The 20,016-nt window shown below is 49.0% G+C and overlaps 1 protein-coding gene and 1 pseudogene across 1 annotated transcript; one reads left to right on the forward strand and one right to left on the reverse strand.

Annotated features, from left to right (window-relative positions):
- Nucleotides 1–256: 256 nt before the first annotated feature.
- Actr8 (actin related protein 8) lies at nucleotides 257–18,751 on the forward strand. Its single transcript, XM_005077688.4, has 13 exons — nucleotides 257–444; nucleotides 8,847–9,017; nucleotides 10,035–10,145; nucleotides 12,119–12,223; nucleotides 12,641–12,814; nucleotides 12,909–13,002; nucleotides 13,197–13,329; nucleotides 13,720–13,873; nucleotides 14,539–14,634; nucleotides 15,251–15,391; nucleotides 16,185–16,449; nucleotides 17,215–17,378; nucleotides 18,505–18,751. The coding sequence occupies exons 1-13, from the start codon at nucleotides 322–324 to the stop codon at nucleotides 18,646–18,648; spliced, it is 1,875 nt and encodes a 624-aa protein (XP_005077745.2). The 5' UTR covers nucleotides 257–321; the 3' UTR covers nucleotides 18,649–18,751.
- On the reverse strand, nucleotides 6,359–7,790 carry LOC106021742 (annotated as a pseudogene).
- Nucleotides 18,752–20,016: the final 1,265 nt, after the last annotated feature.

Below are 20,016 nucleotides of genomic sequence, written 5' to 3' on the forward strand. Positions count from 1 at the left end.
CAATAAATAAATAAAAATATGATACTGGAGATGTGGCTCACTGGTAAAGGACCGCGCTCACCATTCAAAAACCCCTGGGTTCTGTGCCCATCATCACCAAAAAACAAACAAACAAACCTAAAAACCAATGGGAAACCAAAACCCCAACCCTAATCATTCCCTAGTTCCCAGAATTCTCCAGGGGTGACGCCAGCGGCGGCCATCTTGACTATGGGCAAGCCTGGGAGGCCGCTGCGCCTGCGCGATGGCTCGCCTCGGGTTTCCGCGCAGGCGGTGCAGCTGAGCCGCGCGCGGAGCTGGTGGCGGTCGACGGTGGCAGAGATGACCCAAGCCGAGAAGGGGGACGCGGAGAACGGGAAGGAGAAGGGCGGGGAGAAGGAGAAGGAGCAGCGGGGCGTGAAGCGACCCATCGTGCCGGCCCTGGTGCCCGAGTCGCTGCAGGAGGTGAGGCGCGGGCGGCGGTGCTCGGAGGGACCTGGGCGAGCCTGGGCCGCGGCTGCCGGCGGGGACTGGGGGGGCCGGGCCTAGGCGGAAGGACTCGGGGTCCCTCCCCGGAGCGCCGGCCCCTGGTTCCGGAGCGAGCGGCTCGCACGCTCGACCACGCCTGGAGGCCGAGTGCGTGCAGCCGGCGGCGCCCAGCTTCGGGTCCCAGGGCTGTAAGATGTCACAAGCCGTCACAGTCTCGGGGCCGTCAGCCCACACTCGCTCGCGGGTGGCTCTAGCCCCATCCCGCGCCCTTGCCCGCAGATCCCAGCCAGGGGAAGGCATTTCCCGTTGGACAGGGGGTGGGGAGGGGTGGAAGGTAACCTTTCCTTTCCTGAACTTGACATCAAGAGCTCGTGTGGCAAAAACAGAGTACGCTGAAGTCGCCACAGTTCCTTAGACTAGCAAGACACACACTTTTTTTTTTTTTTTTTGGTTTTTAGGAGACAGGGTTTCTCTGTATTGTTTTCGAGGCTGTCGGTCCAGCCCAGCCTCAAATTCACAGAGATCCGCCTGCCTCTGCCTCCCGAGTGCTGGGATTAAAGGCGTGCGCCACCACCGCCCGGCTACGACACACACTCATATTCGCCAGAGTTTACCGATAAAAAAAAATCCTAAATTGGTGTAGTTCAATGTTTCTGCTTCACAGAGGGAACAGGGCCGGGTAGAGGGATGGAATGCTCAGGGTTTCCTGAGCCCTGTTTCGGGACCCATGGGTTAAATGACCTGACTGGTAGGGCCACTGGAAACACGGAGAGTGTGGTGTGGGAGTGTGGCCCCCGTGCCACAAGCAAGTCCAAGGTATCAGGAAAAGAAAGACAAGGCGTCCAGCTGTTCGTACTAAGAGAATGCATGTGCTGCCTTTATTGCAGGGAGGGGGAGAGAGAGAGTCTTTATTGCAAATGCTAAGAGGTTTCTCTCTCTCTTGTAGGAGGGAACAGCCTTATATACAGGCTTACAGCACAGTGGAAAAACCCCAGGAGGTAGAGAGTGTGTATTCCTCCTGTTAGATGTTGATGTCAGAGGGTCAAGAGGCTGGGGCAGTAAGCCAGGACTAGACAATAGGAAGCACCTGGACTGGAAAACAGGTTGCACTTGTAGGCTGACCAGCAACTCACAGAGACCCCGTGGGGTTGCGTGGGATAATCTAGTACAGAGGACCGAGGGAGGCAGTGCACACGGCCTTGGCAAGGATGAACCAATAGACAGGGAGAGGGCAGAGGTCTCAGCAGGCTAGAGATGTAGAGGTTAGAGAGCTGGGCCAAGTGTCGAGGGAGGTTCTAGAAAAGAGAAGGAACCACCTGAGAGACTTGGGCCCAGAGAGACTGTGTAAAGGGCTGGGGACAGCCGTTTAGAATCAAGAAAGACTGCAGACCCCTTCAGCGTCCTCACAAACCCGTAGCCTAGTCTCTTCCTTGAAGGTAGTGGAGAATCTGGGGAACGGGATGCTACTTATCCTCGTGGGTGTGTCCAACCTTTTGGCATTGTTTTCTTTGCTGGGGTTCACACTTGAGAGCCATTCATTTGGTTACAGAGTAGGGGGTGGGGGGAGCAAAATTAAAGAAAAAAGTTAGTGTATTAAGTAAGTTTAAGTTTACGATTTTATGTCAGGTTTCAGACTGAACAGTTAGCAATTCCCTAGATGCCACCAGTGCTATGTCCAAGCTATGTGATTAACTCTGGCATCCTCAGAAGAACTTGATGAGGTAGGAACTTCCTTACAGCAACTGACAGGCTGAATTTGTAGCAGATCAGTGGATCTAGGGCTCGGTCCTTTTTTTCTACACTCCAGTGAGTGTGTCGAACCCTTTGAGTTTAACTTATCTTCTGTGGCACCTGTACGCCACTGGCTCAGTAATAATATCCAGGAAACTGCTAGGTCTCTTTCCTAATACATTGAAAAACGAGATTACTAAAAAATAGTTGTCTATACTTCAGGAAACTAGTCTCTAGATTTTTCATGGTACTGCTTGAGGGTCTTTAATGAGGACCAGGTGTCCCCAGTCAGTTGGACAGATGTCTGCCATAGCACAGTGACGCCAACACCATGTGGTGTGTGCATGGCTGTCTGCATGAGTGTCTGCATGAGTGTGTGCATGGCTGTCTGCATGAGTGTGTGCATGGCTGTCTGCATGAGTGTGTGCATGGCTGTCTGCATGAGTGTGTGCATGGCTGTCTGCATGAGTGTGTGCATGGCTGTCTGCATGAGTGTGTGCATGGCTGTCTGCATGAGTGTGTGCATGGCTGTCTGCATTAGTGTGTGCATGACTGTCTGCATGAGTGTGTGCATGACTGTCTGCATGAGTGTGTGCATGGCTGTCTGCATGAGTGTGCGCATGGCTGTCTGCATGAGTGTGCGCATGGCTGTCTGCATGAGTGTGCGCATGGCTGTCTGCATGAGTGTGCGCATGGCTGTCTGCATGAGTGTGTGCATGGCTGTCTGCATGAGTGTGTGCATGGCTGTCTGCATGAGTGTGTGCATGGCTGTCTGCATGAGTGTGTGCATGGCTGTCTGCATGAGTGTGTGCATGGCTGTCTGCATGAGTGTGTGCATGGCTGTCTGCATGAGTGTGTGCATGGCTGTCTACCATGAGTGTGTGCATGGCTGTCTGCGTGAGTGTGTGCATGGCTGTCTGCATGAGTGTGTGCATGGCTGTCTGCATGAGTGTGCGCATGGCTGTCTGCATGAGTGTGTGCATGGCTGTCTGCATGAGTGTGCGCATGGCTGTCTACCATGAGTGTGTGCATGGCTGTCTGCATGAGTGTGCGCATGGCTGTCTGCATGAGTGTGTGCATGGCTGTCTGCATGAGTGTGCGCATGGCTGTCTGCATGAGTGTGCGCATGGCTGTCTGCATGAGTGTGTGCATGGCTGTCTGCATGAGTGTGTGCATGGCTGTCTGCATGAGTGTGTGCATGGCTGTCTGCATGAGTGTGTGCATGGCTGTCTGCATGAGTGTGTGCATGGCTGTCTGCATGAGTGTGTGCATGGCTGTCTGCATGAGTGTGTGCATGGCTGTCTACCATGAGTGTGTGCATGGCTGTCTACCATGAGTGTGTGCATGACTGTCTACCATGAGTGTGTGCATGGCTGTCTGCATGAGTGTGCGCATGGCTGTCTGCATGAGTGTGTGCATGGCTGTCTGCATGAGTGTGCGCATGGCTGTCTACCATGAGTGTGTGCATGGCTGTCTGCATGAGTGTGCGCATGGCTGTCTGCATGAGTGTGTGCATGGCTGTCTGCATGAGTGTGCGCATGGCTGTCTACCATGAGTGTGCGCATGGCTGTCTGCATGAGTGTGCGCATGGCTGTCTGCATGAGTGTGTGCATGGCTGTCTACCATGAGTGTGTGCATGGCTGTCTACCATGAGTGTGTGCATGGCTGTCTACCATGAGTGTGTGCATGACTGTCTACCATGAGTGCATGGCTGTCTGCATGAGTGTGCGCATGGCTGTCTGCATGAGTGTGTGCATGGCTGTCTGCATGAGTGTGCGCATGGCTGTCTACCATGAGTGTGCGCATGGCTGTCTGCATGAGTGTGCGCATGGCTGTCTGCATGAGTGTGCGCATGGCTGTCTACCATGAGTGTGTGCATGGCTGTCTGCATGAGTGTGTGCATGGCTGTCTGCATGAGTGTGCGCATGGCTGTCTGCATGAGTGTGTGCATGGCTGTCTGCATGAGTGTGTGCATGGCTGTCTGCATGAGTGTGTGCATGGCTGTCTGCATGAGTGTGTGCATGGCTGTCTGCATGAGTGTGTGCATGGCTGTCTGCATGAGTGTGTGCATGGCTGTCTGCATGAGTGTGTGCATGGCTGTCTGCATGAGTGTGCGCATGGCTGTCTGCATGAGTGTGTGCATGGCTGTCTGCATGAGTGTGCGCATGGCTGTCTACCATGAGTGTGCGCATGGCTGTCTGCATGAGTGTGCGCATGGCTGTCTGCATGAGTGTGCGCATGGCTGTCTGCGTGAGTGTGCGCATGGCTGTCTGCGTGAGTGTGCGCATGGCTGTCTGCGTGAGTGTGCGCATGGCTGTCTGCGTGAGTGTGTGCATGACTGTCTACCATGAGTGTGTGCATGGCTGTCTGCATGAGTGTGTGCATGGCTGTCTGCATGAGTGTGTGCATGACTGTCTGCATGAGTGTGTGCATGGCTGTCTGCATGAGTGTGTGCATGGCTGTCTGCATGAGTGTGTGCATGGCTGTCTGCATGAGTGTGTGCATGGCTGTCTGCATGAGTGTGTGCATGGCTGTCTGCGTGAGTGTGTGCATGGCTGTCTGCATGAGTGTGTGCATGGCTGTCTGCATGAGTGTGTGCATGGCTGTCTGCATGAGTGTGTGCATGGCTGTCTGCATGAGTGTGTGCATGGCTGTCTGCATGAGTGTGTGCATGGCTGTCTGCATGAGTGTGTGCATGGCTGTCTGCATGAGTGTGTGCATGGCTGTCTACCATGAGTGTGTGCATGGCTGTCTACCATGAGTGTGTGCATGGCTGTCTACCATGAGTGTGTGCATGGCTGTCTACCATGAGTGTGTGCATGGCTGTCTGCATGAGTGTGCGCATGGCTGTCTGCATGAGTGTGTGCATGGCTGTCTGCATGAGTGTGCGCATGGCTGTCTACCATGAGTGTGCGCATGGCTGTCTGCATGAGTGTGCGCATGGCTGTCTGCATGAGTGTGCGCATGGCTGTCTGCATGAGTGTGTGCATGGCTGTCTGCATGAGTGTGTGCATGGCTGTCTGCATGAGTGTGTGCATGGCTGTCTGCATGAGTGTGTGCATGGCTGTCTGCATGAGTGTGTGCATGGCTGTGTGCATGAGTGTCTGCATGAGTGTGTGCATGGCTGTCTGCATGAGTGTGTGCATGGCTGTCTGCATGAGTGTGTGCATGGCTTCTGCATGAGTGTGCGCATGGCTGTCTGCATGAGTGTGTGCATGAGTGTGTGCATGAGTGTCTGCATGAGTGTGTGCATGGCTGTCTGCATGAGTGTGTGCATGGCTGTCTGCATGAGTGTGTGCATGGCTTCTGCATGAGTGTGCGCATGGCTGTCTGCATGAGTGTGTGCATGAGTGTGTGCATGGCTGTCTGCATGAGTGTGTGCATGGCTTCTGCATGAGTGTGTGCATGGCTATCTGCATGAGTGTGCGCATGGCTGTCTACTATGTGCTGGCATAGAGTAGTAACCAAGACAGACTTTGTCTCTCTTCACTAGAGGTTTATTGTCAGGAAGAGGAGGAAGGCTGTAAGCTCGGGTTATGGAGGGGCCAGCAAACTTACTCTGTGACATGTAATCCATCCCTGAGGGAAGAGTTAGGTGTAGCTGAGAGAAAGAACACTGTAGGCAAAGCGAGTTACACTAATGCTGCAGAGTCATCAGTTTTGTGATCAGCAGAAGTCTGACCCACGCTGGGCATCGTGGCGCATGCCTGTAAACCCAGAACATGGACTTGGGGAGTGGCTAGAACCTGTGGTTTTTTTGTTTGTTTCTTTCTTTCTTTTGTTTTTGTTTTTGTAATAAAAACAACCACACAGGCCGGGTGGTGGTGGTGGTGGTGGTGGTGGTGGTGGTGGTGGTGGTGGTGGTGGTGGTGGTGGTGGTGGTGGTGGTGCAGGTGCACGCCTTTAATCCCAGCATTCGGGAGGCAGAGGCAGGCGGATCTCTGTGAGTTTGAGGCCGGGCTGGACTGACAGCCTCCAAAACAATACAGAGAAACCCTGTCTCGTTAAAAAAAAAAAAAAACCACAGTATTTATTGTCACCTGATAATAACATAAGGGCCACCGAAACAATATGAATAAATGTTTCCTACTGTGCTCCCAGCAGAAGACACCTTTAAAAACACTGTACTTCCTCTTGAACTTCTCGAGTGCCTGAGTGTCTAGTTGGAAATACATTGGAGCAGAGTAATATTGTCTCCTTCCAGCATGATCCGACCCAGTTGTTTCCTTGACTGTTTTAGAGTGGATCTCTTCTGCATCATCTAATACGAGTTCATGTACTCATCACAGCCAATCACACAACCCTGTAACTTCACATTCACACATATATACAGCCACACTTGAATCCAAGACCTATCTCAAGTATCTAAAGGTGAGGCTGATGGGTTGCACCATCACTGTCTGCATCTTCTGGCCCTGGCTGCGGTACTTATGACTGTAAGTGCAGCCTGGCTACATAGTTAGACTCTGTCTTTAAAAAAAGAAAATCTAGCTTGAGAGGATTAAACAGACTGAGAGGCCATCTCTACAGTTAGGCAAGGTCTTGATTGAGGAAGGTCCAGGCTTTATGGCATGTGTAAGCCACAGAAATGCTTTGAAAGAAGACATGCAGCTAGGGCAGGGTGAAGGAGGTACAAGGAGTTGACTGGGATTGTGGTTCACAATAGATAATTCTGTTTTCTTTCTAATAGAAGCTCTTTAAAAAAAAATTAGATGGGGCATGATGGCGCACGCCTTTTATCCCAGCACTGGGGAGGCAGAGGCAGGCCGACCTCTGTGAGTTCAAAGCCAGTCTGGTCTACAGAGTGAGTTCCAGGACAGCCAGGGCTACACAGAGAAACCCTGTCTTGGGGGAAAAAAAAGACTTGTTCTAAAGTTTATTCATGTGGCAGGGAAGGGGTAAGGAGGGTGTGTGCGCATGTAAGTGCAGGTGCATAGGAGTTCAGAAGAGGGCAGCACAGTCCTGAACTTGGAGTTACTGATATTAAACTACCTGACATGGTACTCCGGAAGCAAACTCTGGTTCTCTGCAAGAGCAGCAGTCTTCACTTTTGAGCCTACTGTCTGTCCGTTTCAGATCCTCTGCTTTCAGAGGCATTGCCAAAGTCTGTCCCTCTCATGCCTCAACAAGTTTGCGGGCAGACATTTTCCTAAGAGAGCTTGAGTTCTCTCCCGAGAGAATTACAGACCTGTTCCCTCTGTCTTTTGGATTTCTGTTCACTCTCTCTTCTGACTGAATTGTAGACTCTGTCTTTTAACCCCAGGCTCTTGCCACACATGGTGACCTAAACACATAGGTTACAAACACATGCTGAAGTCGTTGATGAGTAAAGCCTTGGTTTCCAGCATTGTGACGCAGCAATCCTGTGCATGGTATGCGTACATTGTTTTCTTCCCGGAACTCTTGAAGCAAACCTGGCTCACCCCAGAACCCTTCTAATTAGCCAATTCCTAGGCTTGCTGGGGCCTCTTAGTCTCAAAGTCTGTAGGGAAGGCTTAGGCTCTTTCCCTTACGGTTCACGGCGTCTCCGTTACACTTTCCACTCTCCTCTCAGTGGACAGAAAGTTCTCTGAGAGTAGAGACTTGGTCATGGCTGCCATTCTACCCTCAGTTTCTTGCACATAAATGTTCCATAATTATGTGTTAATTTGCACTGGAAGATTTTGGTTTCATTCAGATAATTTATTGAAGTGTGTCCTGGGAGTCAGCTCAAGTGAACACAAAAGAATTTACATTCAGAAGAGCCAATGTAATGGGGTACTTCTCAACTCTTTACTAAGTTATTTTTATGCTTTTCAGCATAATGGTCTATGCTGGCTCATTTTGTGTCAACTTGACGTAAGCTAAAGTCATCAGAGAGGAGGGAACCTCAATTAAGAAAATGCGTCTATAAGATTGAGATGTAGCCAATAGGTGGTGGTGCACGCCTTTAATCCCAGCACTCGGGAGGCAGAGGCAGGCGGATCTCTGTGAGTTCGAGGCTGGGCTGGACCGACAGCCTCCAAAACAATACAGAGAAACCCTGTCTCGTAAAACCAAAAAAAAAAAAAAAAAAGAATGAGATGTAGCCAGTAGGTGGTGGCGCACGCCTTTAATCCCAGCACTCGGGAAGCAGAGGCAGGAGGTTGTATGTGAGTTCGAGGCCGGGCTGGTGTACAGAGCAAGTTCCAGGACAGACAGCCTCCAAAAGCTATAGAGAAACCTTGTCTCAAAAAAAAAAAAGTGATTGAGATATAGGCACGCCTGTAGAGTATTTTCTTAATTAGTGATTGACGTAAGAAGGGCCATCCAATTGTGGGCGGGGCTAGTCCTGGGGTCCCTAAGCAAACAGGTTGACCAAGTCAGTAAGCAGCACCTCTCCATGGCCTCTGCATCATCAGCTCCTGCCTCCAGGTTCCTGCCCTTGTTTGAGTTCCTGTCTGACTTCCTTTGATGACGAACAGTGATACAGTAGGGAAGTGTCTGACAAATAAACCCTTCCCTCCCCAAAGTGGTTTTGTCATGACCCTTTCATCAGGGCAGTAGCAACCCTAACTAGAACATAGTCTTTACAGCAAACGTCTTATAATGTGTTACATGTGTGTTAGTTAACCTGCTAACATATGTCTTGCTAAATTCACACCTTTTTTTTTTTTTAATGTCTGCAGCAAATCCAGAGCAACTTTATTGTTGTCATACACCCAGGTTCAACGACTTTGAGGATCGGTCGAGCCACAGATACACTTCCTGCCAGCATTCCCCATGTCATCGCACGAAGACACAAGCAGCAAGGGCAGCCCCTGTACAAGGACAACTGGCTCCTCAGGGAAGGACTGAACGTAAGTCAGAAAGAAGCAACTCGGGAGCAGCCTGGGGGCTTCCCCGGGGACTTAAATACCAAGTGTACCTGGGAACCTTGGGGAAACATCTTCAGAGTTGTGCTTCTTTAAAATGACGACATTCAGGGTTGCAAGTAGAATTTTCACCGGAGTTAGTTTCATTTCCTGTTGCTGTGATAAAATACCCTAACAAAAGTGACTGAGGGAGAAAGGGTTTATTTTGGTCACAAATGTGGGTGATAGTCCATCATTGTGGTTAAGTCAGGGCAGCAGGGACAGGAAGCAGCTGGGCACCTCCACAGTTGAGAGCCAACTGAGAGGCAGGTGCACGCACACTTTCTCCACGCTTAGACAGTTCGGGCTCACTGCCTAAGGAATGGCACCACCCACAAAAAATAATTTACAGTATTATAGTAGCTTGAAACACTTCATGTATCAAAAATGTATAAAGGAATGTGACATTGTTACAGAATCATAAAGGTAAGCACTATATAGATGTGTTAAGAGTCTCTGATTTCTTAACGTTTATTTTCACTATTAATTATGAGTATGTGTGGGGGCAGTTGGCACATGAATGCACAGAGGTCAGAGGTGTGAGATCCCCTAGAGCTGGAGTTACAGACAGTTGTGAGCCACCTGATGTGGGTGCTGAAAATTTTATATCAGTCATGAGGCGCCTGAGGTATAGTGTTTCACAGACAGTCAGCTTTGGTCAGGGTTTTATTTGACATTTTGTTTGTTTGATTTTTGAAATAGGATTTGCCCTTATAGTCCAGGCTGGCCTTGAACTCCAGATCCTCCAGTCTCTTATCCTCTCCAGGACTTGGATGCTGGCATATACTATCACGCCCAGCTCTGGAATTCTTAGGATTATTATGTCTAAACAAAACAAAGATTAAAGAAATGCTACTTATGAGAGAGAATCTACCCATTGATGGATTAAGCTAGTCTCATGCCTTGTTGTTTTTTCTTTTCACTGAATATTTTATACTGATCATCTTTCCTTTTTCTCTCCAGAAACCTGAAAGTAATGAACAGAGACAAAATGGCCTTAAAATGGTGGACCAGGCGATATGGTCTAAAAAGATGTCAAATGGTACAAGACGAATCCCTGTGTCACCAGAACAGGTTCAGTCAACATTTCCTTCAAATTTAATACTGTTTTTCCACCTCTATTGATCTAGTCATGTATTGCTGAACAATGGGGATGTGTGTAGGACCCTGGAGGAGTTTGTTGTCCATACAGTGGCATCTATGACAGAAGACGGATACTGTATCTTCTGCATACCTGGGTTCTAAATAACGGTACAGCCTACTGCTCCAGTGTGCATAGTACGTCACTATACTGAATACTGTAGACAGTTTTACCATAAAGATGTTTGTGTATGTAAACATCAAAAAAAAAAAATCCAGTAGGGTTGGGCGATGGTGGCACACACCTTTCATATCAGCACTGTGGAGGCAGAGGTAAGCAGATCTCTGAGTTCGAGTCCAGCCTGGTCTGCAAAGGGAGTTCTAGGACATCTGGAGCTGTTATACAGAGAAACCCTGTCTCAAGAAAACTAAGAACAGAAATACAGTAAGGGCTGGAGAGTTAGGTCAGTGGTTAAGAGCACTGACTACCCTTGCAAAGGACCCACGTTCAGTTCCCAACACCCACGTGGTGGCTCAGAAACCATCTGTAACTTTAGTTCCAGGGGAGGGATAGGGGTACACATAACATACATGCAAGAAAACACTCATACGTGTAAAATAAAAATAGATAAGACTTCAGGAAAAACGAAAACAGTAAAGTCCCAGTACCAGGGTACTTCTTATGAATGGAATTTGTGTGACTAGAAGCCGCCCCGGGTGAGTCAGTAAATGATTAGTGAGGAGTTCTGAAGGCCTAGGACATTCTTTTCTTTTCTTTTCTTTTTTTTTTAGAAGCACTCTTATTTTACATATCAGGACCCAGGCCTAGGACATTCTTGTCTGCTACTGTAGACTTCATAAACACCGTATGCTAAGTTTAATTTTTGAATGTCTTCAATAATTTACAAATTTTAAAGTATTTTAGCTTTTTTCCTCTTTCGGTGAAGGGTTTTGTTTGTTTGATATGTTGGAAAAGAATGCATATTCAAAGGATTGCATCGTGAAAAAGGATCAACTCAGACTTAAGAGTCCACAGGAATTAAGAGTGGAGTGGATTACCTAAACGTTGTTAGAAATGGGGACCTGCAACCCACCTGTTACTTAGAACGTGAGACGTCTTACCAGCAGCAACACTATCCACAGTGTCACACTTGATGGTCAGCCTCACCACAGGATTGTGGTGTTGACCTCATCCCTCCAGGGTGGTCAGCAGCACAGGGCACCCTTAGCTGCCAGACAGGGCACGCACCTGACCTCAGCCTGCAAAAGGTGCACCGTGTATTATAACTCCACTCTTTCATACTAACACTTAAATGTATTGCTGTGAGTAACAAGCATTGTGGCGCTACAGAAAGGTTTTCTTTATTCCCATACTCTATAAATTTGAGATTTTTTTTTTCACTTTTAAATTTTTTGTTAAAAACTAAGACACATACACCCTCCCGGGCCCACACAGTTTCAGGATAACCAGTATCACTGTCTTGTCCCACAGGGACGTCTCCATGGGCAATAGCGTGTGGAACTGTGAGTTCCTGCGCACCCCCCCGCCCTCCCCGGCCTCCCTGCTTATTGCAGGGTCACACGTTGTGTGTGGCTGTGCGTGCTGTACTGCTGCGTGACAGGCAGCTTGTTTACGTCAGCACCGCCACACAAGTGAAGCTGCCTGCCCTGTCCTGTGGGTATGCCATCAGAGGGTTTCGGCGCCATTGTGTCCTTCGGATGCCCTGCTGTGTGTGTGAGGCCTCTCACTAAGATGCTGTGGCACCTGGCCGTACAGAATTTGCATGTGTTCCATAAGTCATGCAAATACAAGGGAGAGTTTCCAGGAAGAGAGGGCGGAATGGGGGGGGAGAGGGAGGGCCAGCTAGGACTCCCCATGTGTTTCAGCTTTTGAGGGGAGACACGGGGCCTCTCACGCTGCCCTCCGCCTACAGAAATTGAGCTCGCTTTCTGGTTTCCCGTCTTAGGCACGCTCCTACAACAAGCAGATGCGTCCTGCCATTCTAGACCACTGCTCTGGAAACAAATGGACAAACACATCTCACCAGCCTGAGTATTTGGTGGGAGAAGAGGTAAGAAAGTTTGGACAGTGAAAGAAAAGGAAAGAAAACACCTGACACTCCCTGGTCCTGTTTTCGAGGACCAGATGTTGGCACTGACCCTCTGCGATGTTAGACACTCCACGCTCAGGATCTAGAGCGTTCAGAAAATACTCACTCCTGGGCTGGAGAGATGGCTCAGAGGTTAAGAGCACTGGCTGCTCTTTCAGAGGTCCTGAGTTCAATTCCCAGCAACTGCATGGTGGCTCACAACCATCTGTAATGAGATCTGGTGCCCTCTGCTGGCCTGTAGACATGCATGCAGACAGAATGCTGTATACATAATAAATAATTCTTTTTTTTTTTAAATACTCCTAGCCTTAGAGTTTCGAGTGTGAGTCCAGCAAACCCTTAGAGACAGTTCTAATAACACGCCTCTTCCTTTCCTAGGCCTTGTATGTTAACCCACTGGACTGTTACAATATTCACTGGCCTATTAGAAGGGGTCAGTTGAATATCCACCCAGGCCCTGGGGGCTCCCTGACAGCTGTTCTGGCAGACATCGAAGTGATATGGTCTCATGCAATACAGAAGTATTTGGAAATCCCACTGAAAGATCTAAAGGTGAGGGAAGCCTCAACAAGGGGAGCATTATGGGATGGGGCTTGGCTAGATGGTGTTCACAGTCTTCTGTCTCTCACTGGCTTTTCCTCTCCAGTATTATAGGTGCATCTTACTAATCCCTGACATCTATAACAAGCAGCACGTGAAAGAGCTAGTGCATATGACCCTGATGAAGATGGGCTTCTCAGGTACGCCTGAGGTCTGAGGGAACCCCACAGCGCTCTTTCTCACGACAGAGAGACGGGCACTCTGAAAGGGCTGAGGCCCCTTCCTTCAGTGTTTGCCCAGAGATTTCCGGGCTCCTAAACTGAGCGGTCATCTATTTCACAGCGTCTGTTGCTGTGCATCAGCTTGTCGACACTCTGCCTCTTCTTAACATCAGGGATTGTGGTCCATCAGGAGTCTGTGTGCGCCACGTTTGGGAGTGGCTTGAGCAGCACCTGCGTTGTAGACGTTGGGGACCAGAAGACAAGCGTGTGCTGTGTGGAAGATGGGGTGTCTCACCGGAACACGCGGTAAGGTTGCTCATTGTTCTCCCGTCACAGTCTGCTGACGTCATCACAGGCCAGAAATTATCCGTGAGATGAAGTCTGCCCAGGAGTCCTGCGAGAGCGGGGCTATAAGTTCTAGCAATGCTGAACTGATGGCGGTGCCCTTGCCCTTAGGATGCTTTTCAGCCTAGGTTCACGTCAGTGGCCCCTGGGAGCCGTGGCATGTGTTGTCCAGGTTAGCGCCTCGTGCTTTGTGTGGACATCACATCCTTACAGCGGGTCTCTCAGAAACAAGCCGGGTTTTCAGGTCTAAATTCGCTAGACCTGCTTTCTTTATCGTAGGTAATTCTCACAGCATGTTGTGTGGCTTCTTAACTGACGGGTGAACCATTTCCCTTTTTCTCTTAACTTTAGGCTTTGTCTGGCGTATGGGGGCTCTGACGTGTCGAGGTGTTTTTACTGGCTCATGCAGCGAGCAGGGTTCCCTTACAGAGAATGTCAGTTAACAAATAAGATGGACTGCCTCCTCCTGCAGCACCTTAAAGAGACATTTTGTCATTTAGACCAGGTAGGAACAGTAATGTTGCCGATTAGTTTCGGGTCAGGAGAAATGTCAGATACTTAAGAGGGACTTAAAACGTTACGGATCTCATGCTGCTCACCTAAACTGATAAAGCCTGTAAGCTGGAGCCGTCAGCTGCTCTAGCTCTTGGGCATTGTCATGGCGGTGAAGACTGCCTCACTGTGTGAAGAGAGTCAGGCAGCCACTGCCTGGGGGGTCTGACCACCACGCCAAAGGATGCCGGTGGCGGCTGAGGGAAAGTGAGCGTAACACGGAAGGAGACGGGTGCAGATGAAACGTGGCTCTGTGCACTTTTATATTGTGGGTTATCAGCATGTAATCATTAATTGAATTGCTTCAGTTTCAAACTTTATTCAGGTGATACGATTATGAATCTCATAAAACTTGGGAAACAAAAAAAAAACTGTAAATATCCCCAGCTATTGAGGACACAGTCTTATTGAGTCCTTATTTTTACTGATGTCTGTCGGTAATGAATAGAACAAAAGGTACAAGTGGCAGAGATTTCAGAAATTAAACAGAGAAACAAAGTACAGTTGAACTCTTAGGAAATTTATAGTAATGCGTGGGCTTTATACAATGGGGAGACTGATGCATAATTTGAGGCGTTTACTTGCATTCTTACTGACAGCATCTTTTCCTGGAATCAGGACATCTCCGGGCTTCAAGACCATGAGTTTCAGATTCGGCATCCAGATGCTCCTGCCCTTCTTTATCAGTTTCGATTAGGAGATGAAAAGCTCCAGGTAACGGGCAGAAAGAACGCCACCCCTGTTCAGTGAGGCAGAAAGAACTGAATAGTGAGGTCAGAGTGCCGTGTCAGTCCCCAAGCCAGCACAGCCCGTTAGGATACAGATTAGGAGAGATCTCAATTAGGTGTGAATGTGTATGTCTGTGTTGGTGTGTGCATGTATGTGTGCAGGTGCCCGGAGTCCAGAAGAGGCATCAGATTCTGGAGCTGAGGTTGCAGAGTGAGCTACCCGTGTCATTGCTGGAACTGAACTCAGGTCCTCTGCCAAAAGTACCCTTAACCGCTGAGCCGTCTCTCCAGCCCCCAGGCTCTTCTTTTCATTATTCAGAACGTGGTGGTTTTTAGATGGGCACTGGTCTTGCTAGGAAATCATAAAGCAGGTTGTAAGGCACTCACTTTACATTTGACTTAAGAATCTCACAGGGTATCGTGCCAATTCCTCCAGCTGGGTGGTGACTTCTCTGGCCTGTTGTGCAATCCTGTTCCCAGAAGGGATGCTGCCCAAGGTCACATGGAGCACCTGCTTGTGGCTTTTGTCTGGGGAAGAATGAAGCGCCACCCTTTCCTGGGAGAGAGCAACTTTCCCTAAGCTCTCTCCTTTTTATGCCCAGGCTCCAATGGCGCTGTTTTACCCAGCAACTTTTGGAATCGTGGGGCAGAAAATGACGACTTTACAGCACAGATCGCAGGGAGATCCTGAGGACCCACACGATGAGCATTACCTGCTGGCCACACAGAGCAAGCAGGAACAGGTACACAGCAGCTCTGGTGGGGGAGTCATTGCCTCACAAAGGAGACCTTTACCCAGAATGCATGGGTCCTCATGCTCAGTGCAGCTTCAGCAGACCAACCTGGTGCTGTTTCCAGAACTGCATACAACATGAAGTCTTGGTCCAAAATCTGGCTGAGAAATTTCTTCATTCAGCAGATACTAGTTCATTTTCTGAATTCTGATCTGAACTTTTAAAAGTTAACTCAGTGAAGTCATTCGCCTTTGGCATGTATTATTTACTTATGTTATCTACTTCTGGATATTTATTTAGGAGTATCTTTGATAAATTTTTTATTTAAATTTTTAATTATTCTGTTCCTAATATAAAAAGTCAGTATAGGCATATAGCTGAATTATTTATTTGGTGGGACACAGTAATCTGTCTTCTTGTGGACAGTTCTTAACTGCTGGTCTGGTATCAGCAGCTCCTGATGGAGGCCAGGGGTTGAAAACATGCTCATCTTTGCTCTGTCCTAGAGGAGAGGAGGTAGATTGGATGCATGTGAAAACAGCCACTGTTTCAAATATTCCAGTGGAAAATCAGCTCAGTGGGAGAAAGTCTAGGGTGGCATTTCTGTTTTAAGGTTCTGGAACCTGCCCACGTGTCCAGGGCACTGCCAATAGTGTGCCAGGCAGCCTGGGTGTGGGTCCAGGTGGTGGTGTGTGTACCATGGTGGCTTTTGCTTGTGCTCTGAGGAGACAGAAGGGGGAGACTCTAACTGGAGAGCACCAGCAGTATGTTTTCTCAGACCGTCTGCTGCTTTGTCTTACAGTCTGCTAAAGCCACTGCTGACCGCAAGTCTGCATCCAAACCCATTGGATTTGAGGGGGATCTCCGTGGCCAGTCCTCTGATCTCCCAGAAAGACTCCATCCCCAGGAAGTGGATTTGGCTTCTTCCCAGGGAGACTGTTTGATGGCTGGCAATGACTCTGAGGAGGCCCTCACGGCCCTGATGTCCAGGAAAACTGCCACCTCGCTGTTTGAAGGAAAAGCCCTGGGCCTGGACAAGGCCATCCTGCACAGCGTGGACTGCTGCTGTAAGTGTGCCCCGAGTGCCGGAAGACAGTAAAGTAGGCTGGCATCAGTGACGGCTCAGTCTTGATGCAGGACAGCATTTTCTCTCAAAACCATCCAGTCTACTCCACCCTTGCCTTGCCAGGTGCTGGGAGCACAGTAACGCAGCGCCGCTGGTCTCTGGGCCCCCAGCACTTCCTGCCACGTAGTCTAGTGCTAATGATGAGGACTGTCACACAGACCAGGAAATCCCAACTCTAGTAGGTGCTAGGGTTGAGCTACAAAGTCCCAGCTGAGTCTCGGATTGAGACATGTAGTAAAAATTTGTCCTTCTCTGGAGGAGTAAGGGGTGGCTTTCTTGAATCCTATGAGAGATGTGAGGGATGATTGGAGGTATTCTGGGCTGATGAAGCCCGCAAAATCAACGAGGTTAGCCAGAATAAGGCTAGAGGCAGTCCAGGCTCCACACCACAGTGGCACCCCCACAGGCGGCCTTGAAACGTTTGTTTCTCGTCCTAGGCACCCACCGTGGGTGGGAGGTAAGCAGCAGGTCCCGTCTACAGCGTTGAAGATGGATTTGGGAGGAGACCCTTGAGGCTGTTGGTTGTCCAGGGGACAGACAGTGAAGATGGATTTGGGAGGACATCCTTGAGGCTGTTAGGTTGTCCAGGGGACAGACAGTGAAGATGGATTTGGGAGGACATCCTTGAGGCTGTTGGTTGTCCAGGGGACAGACAGTGGCTTGGCTGCCCAGGTGGGTGAGTGGTGTGATATCCCTGTCTTTCCAGCATCCGATGACACCAAGAAGAAGATGTACAGCTCTATCCTGGTTGTGGGAGGCGGTTTGATGTTTCACAAAGCTCAAGAGTTCCTCCAGCACCGAATCCTCAACAAGATGCCACCCTCATTCCGGAGAATTATTGAAAATGTGGACGTGGTCACACGACCTAAGGTGTGTTGTTTCATAGTGCAGGTTGGACGGTACTCCAGTCCTGGTTACGTCTGATTACAATGCATGCGGAGGGTGAAGTCTAGGGAGGCGCTGGCTTGTGGCTGGGGAGTTTTGAGGACTTGGAGAAATAAAAAAAAAAATCACTTTTCAGAGGGTCACAAATATGGTGTTTTTGTTTTTTAAGATTGATTTTATGTTACGCGTTTAATTATTTTGTCTCCCGTGTATGTATGTGCTCATATGTGTACATGGTGCCTGTAGAGGCCAGAAGAGTTCAGATCACCTGGAAATGAAGTTATAGATGGTTATGTTTCTGGCATGTAGGTGCTGGGAACCGAACCTGGATCTTCTGGAAGGGTGGTTAACGACCCCTGAGCCATCTCTAGCCCTGATTTGGGTTTTTGGCATGTATGGCATTGAGACTGGCTCTCTTTTTTTGGTCTCTGCTCTACTTGGCTTTGTAGGTGGTCATAAGGTTGTTGGTTCTCTCTTGCCCTGGCCAGACTGCTCTTCTTTCTCTCTCTCCCTCCCTCTCTCTCTCTCTCTCTCTCTCTGTCTTTGTCTCTCTCTCTCTCTCTGTCTGTCTGTCTCTGCCTCTCTCTCTCTCATCATAGTCAGGAGCTTTTTGTGGTCCTTGGACTGGAGATCTTCAAAGAACTCTCTTTGGCTTGAACTCTTTGAGAAGAAACAAAATCTGGGAGTGTAGAAATAGGTCCTGTGTGTATCTGGAACCCCTGGCAGTGCTCTGATAGGTTTTCCTTGGAGGGAGGGGTCGTGGAGGTTCTTCATGTGCCTGCCTACAGAGCTTGTTTGTGGAAGAGTGGAGAGTGGCATCTTCAGTATTAAAAGTTGAGAAATTCTCATCAGCTGTGGCAGAGATGGGTGTGTTTGTCAGTTCAATCTTCTGTACTGGTGGATATGGTGCTGGGAATTGAACCCAGAACCTTGTACATGTTAGGCAGGTGCTTCACAGCTGAGGGCCACCCCAGCCAGTTTTCTGTGGTTTCACACATACGTAAAACCTGATTTGTTTGCTATTGACTGAGCAGGGGGCTCCAACCCCACCTGCAGAAAATGATGTCCTGTGTCTTTCTGCCTTTGCTGAAATAGCTTTCTCTTTTGTCAGGACATGGATCCCCGGCTGATTGCATGGAAAGGAGGGGCAGTGTTGGCATGCTTAGACACCACTCAGGAACTGTGGATTTACCAGCGAGAATGGCAGCGCTTTGGTGTCCGAATGTTACGGGAGCGGGCTGCTTTCGTGTGGTGAAGACCAAATCCAAGTCTGTGGACATAAATACGTAAAGAATATATGTATTTTAATTTATTGACTTTAAGCTTGATTTTCCTAGAATTAAATGAATTCAACTTTATGTTAAAGTACGACACTGATTTGAAGTTATAATTGCAAACAAATGTAAACTCACTCTCTTAGCCTTTCCTCAAGGTTTTAGACTGCCACCTTGTTCCACCTCATCCTGCCCCTCCCTGATGGGAAACCTTGCTGTAGGCCTTCTATCCTGGTGCGGCCAGTTTGATTACAACATTTCGGTTTTTTGTTTGTTTGTTTGTTTGTTAACAAAGTTCGATTTACAAAGTACCAGTTCAGAGCTAGGTTTCCTGAGGCAAGGATTTAAAGGCAAGCTGGCTGGGTTTGTTACTCTGTTTCTTGTAGGCTTAGAGAAAGGAACAACACAGTACCTGAAAAGGAAACCTTGTTCCCATCCTAAAGCTAAGTAGGTAAGATTTAAGAATAATTTAGGGCCGGGCGTTGGTGGTGCACGCCTTTAATCCCAGCACTCGGGAGGCAGAGGCAGGCGGATCTCTGTGATTTCGAGGCCAGCCTGGTCTACAAGAGCTAATTCCAGGACAGCCTCCAAAGCCACAGAGAAACCCTGTCTCGAAAAAACCAAAAAAAAAAAAAAAAAAAAAAAAAGAATAATTTAGAACACCTTTAATCCCAGCCTTCGGGAGGCAGAGGCAGGCCGATCTCCATGAGTTCGAGGCCAGCCTGATCTACAGAGAAAGTTCCAGGACAGCCAAGACTACACAAAGAGTCCCCCTCATAAAAACAAAAATAATTTAGAGTCGTTAGCCCATGCTGTACAAGTAAAGCAGGTGGCTGCTGTAATTCATAACTGACTTCATCTTTAAGCCTCTTGTTTCCCTTTTCCTGGAGAACCAAATAAACGCTTTTGGAGTTCAGCATGATCAGCTGACTTTGACCTGTGAACATCGTGGAGAAAAGTTGAACTTAATGTGGCCCGCTGTACCACTTGTAGTCTGGACTCTGGAAGCCTCTGAGCTGCCCTAAGGGAAAGAAAGAACATGGTGTCGACGAGGGCAGGTCAGGGAGCACTGCCTGACTCTGTCACAAGGAAGGCAGAGCACAATTGCTTAAGCCTGCTGTTAGGTGACTGCTCCTGCTGTCTCTGTCACTAGAATTAGCTTGGGGAGGACCGGTAGATAGATAAAGGTAGGAACAGATGAGACCCGGAGATTCGCATGCAATGGGGGAACTGCTGGGACTGCATAAGGGTCGCCAGGTAAAGCCCGGTGGTCAGGACCAAGAGGAGGGGTCCATAGTGGAGGTCAGGACCAAGAGGGGTCCATGGTGGTGGTTAGGACCAAGAGGGGT

The sequence above is a fragment of the Mesocricetus auratus genome, unplaced genomic scaffold (genome assembly GCF_017639785.1).
Source record: "Mesocricetus auratus isolate SY011 unplaced genomic scaffold, BCM_Maur_2.0 Super-Scaffold_100006, whole genome shotgun sequence".
Taxonomy (NCBI): Eukaryota; Metazoa; Chordata; class Mammalia; order Rodentia; family Cricetidae; genus Mesocricetus; species Mesocricetus auratus.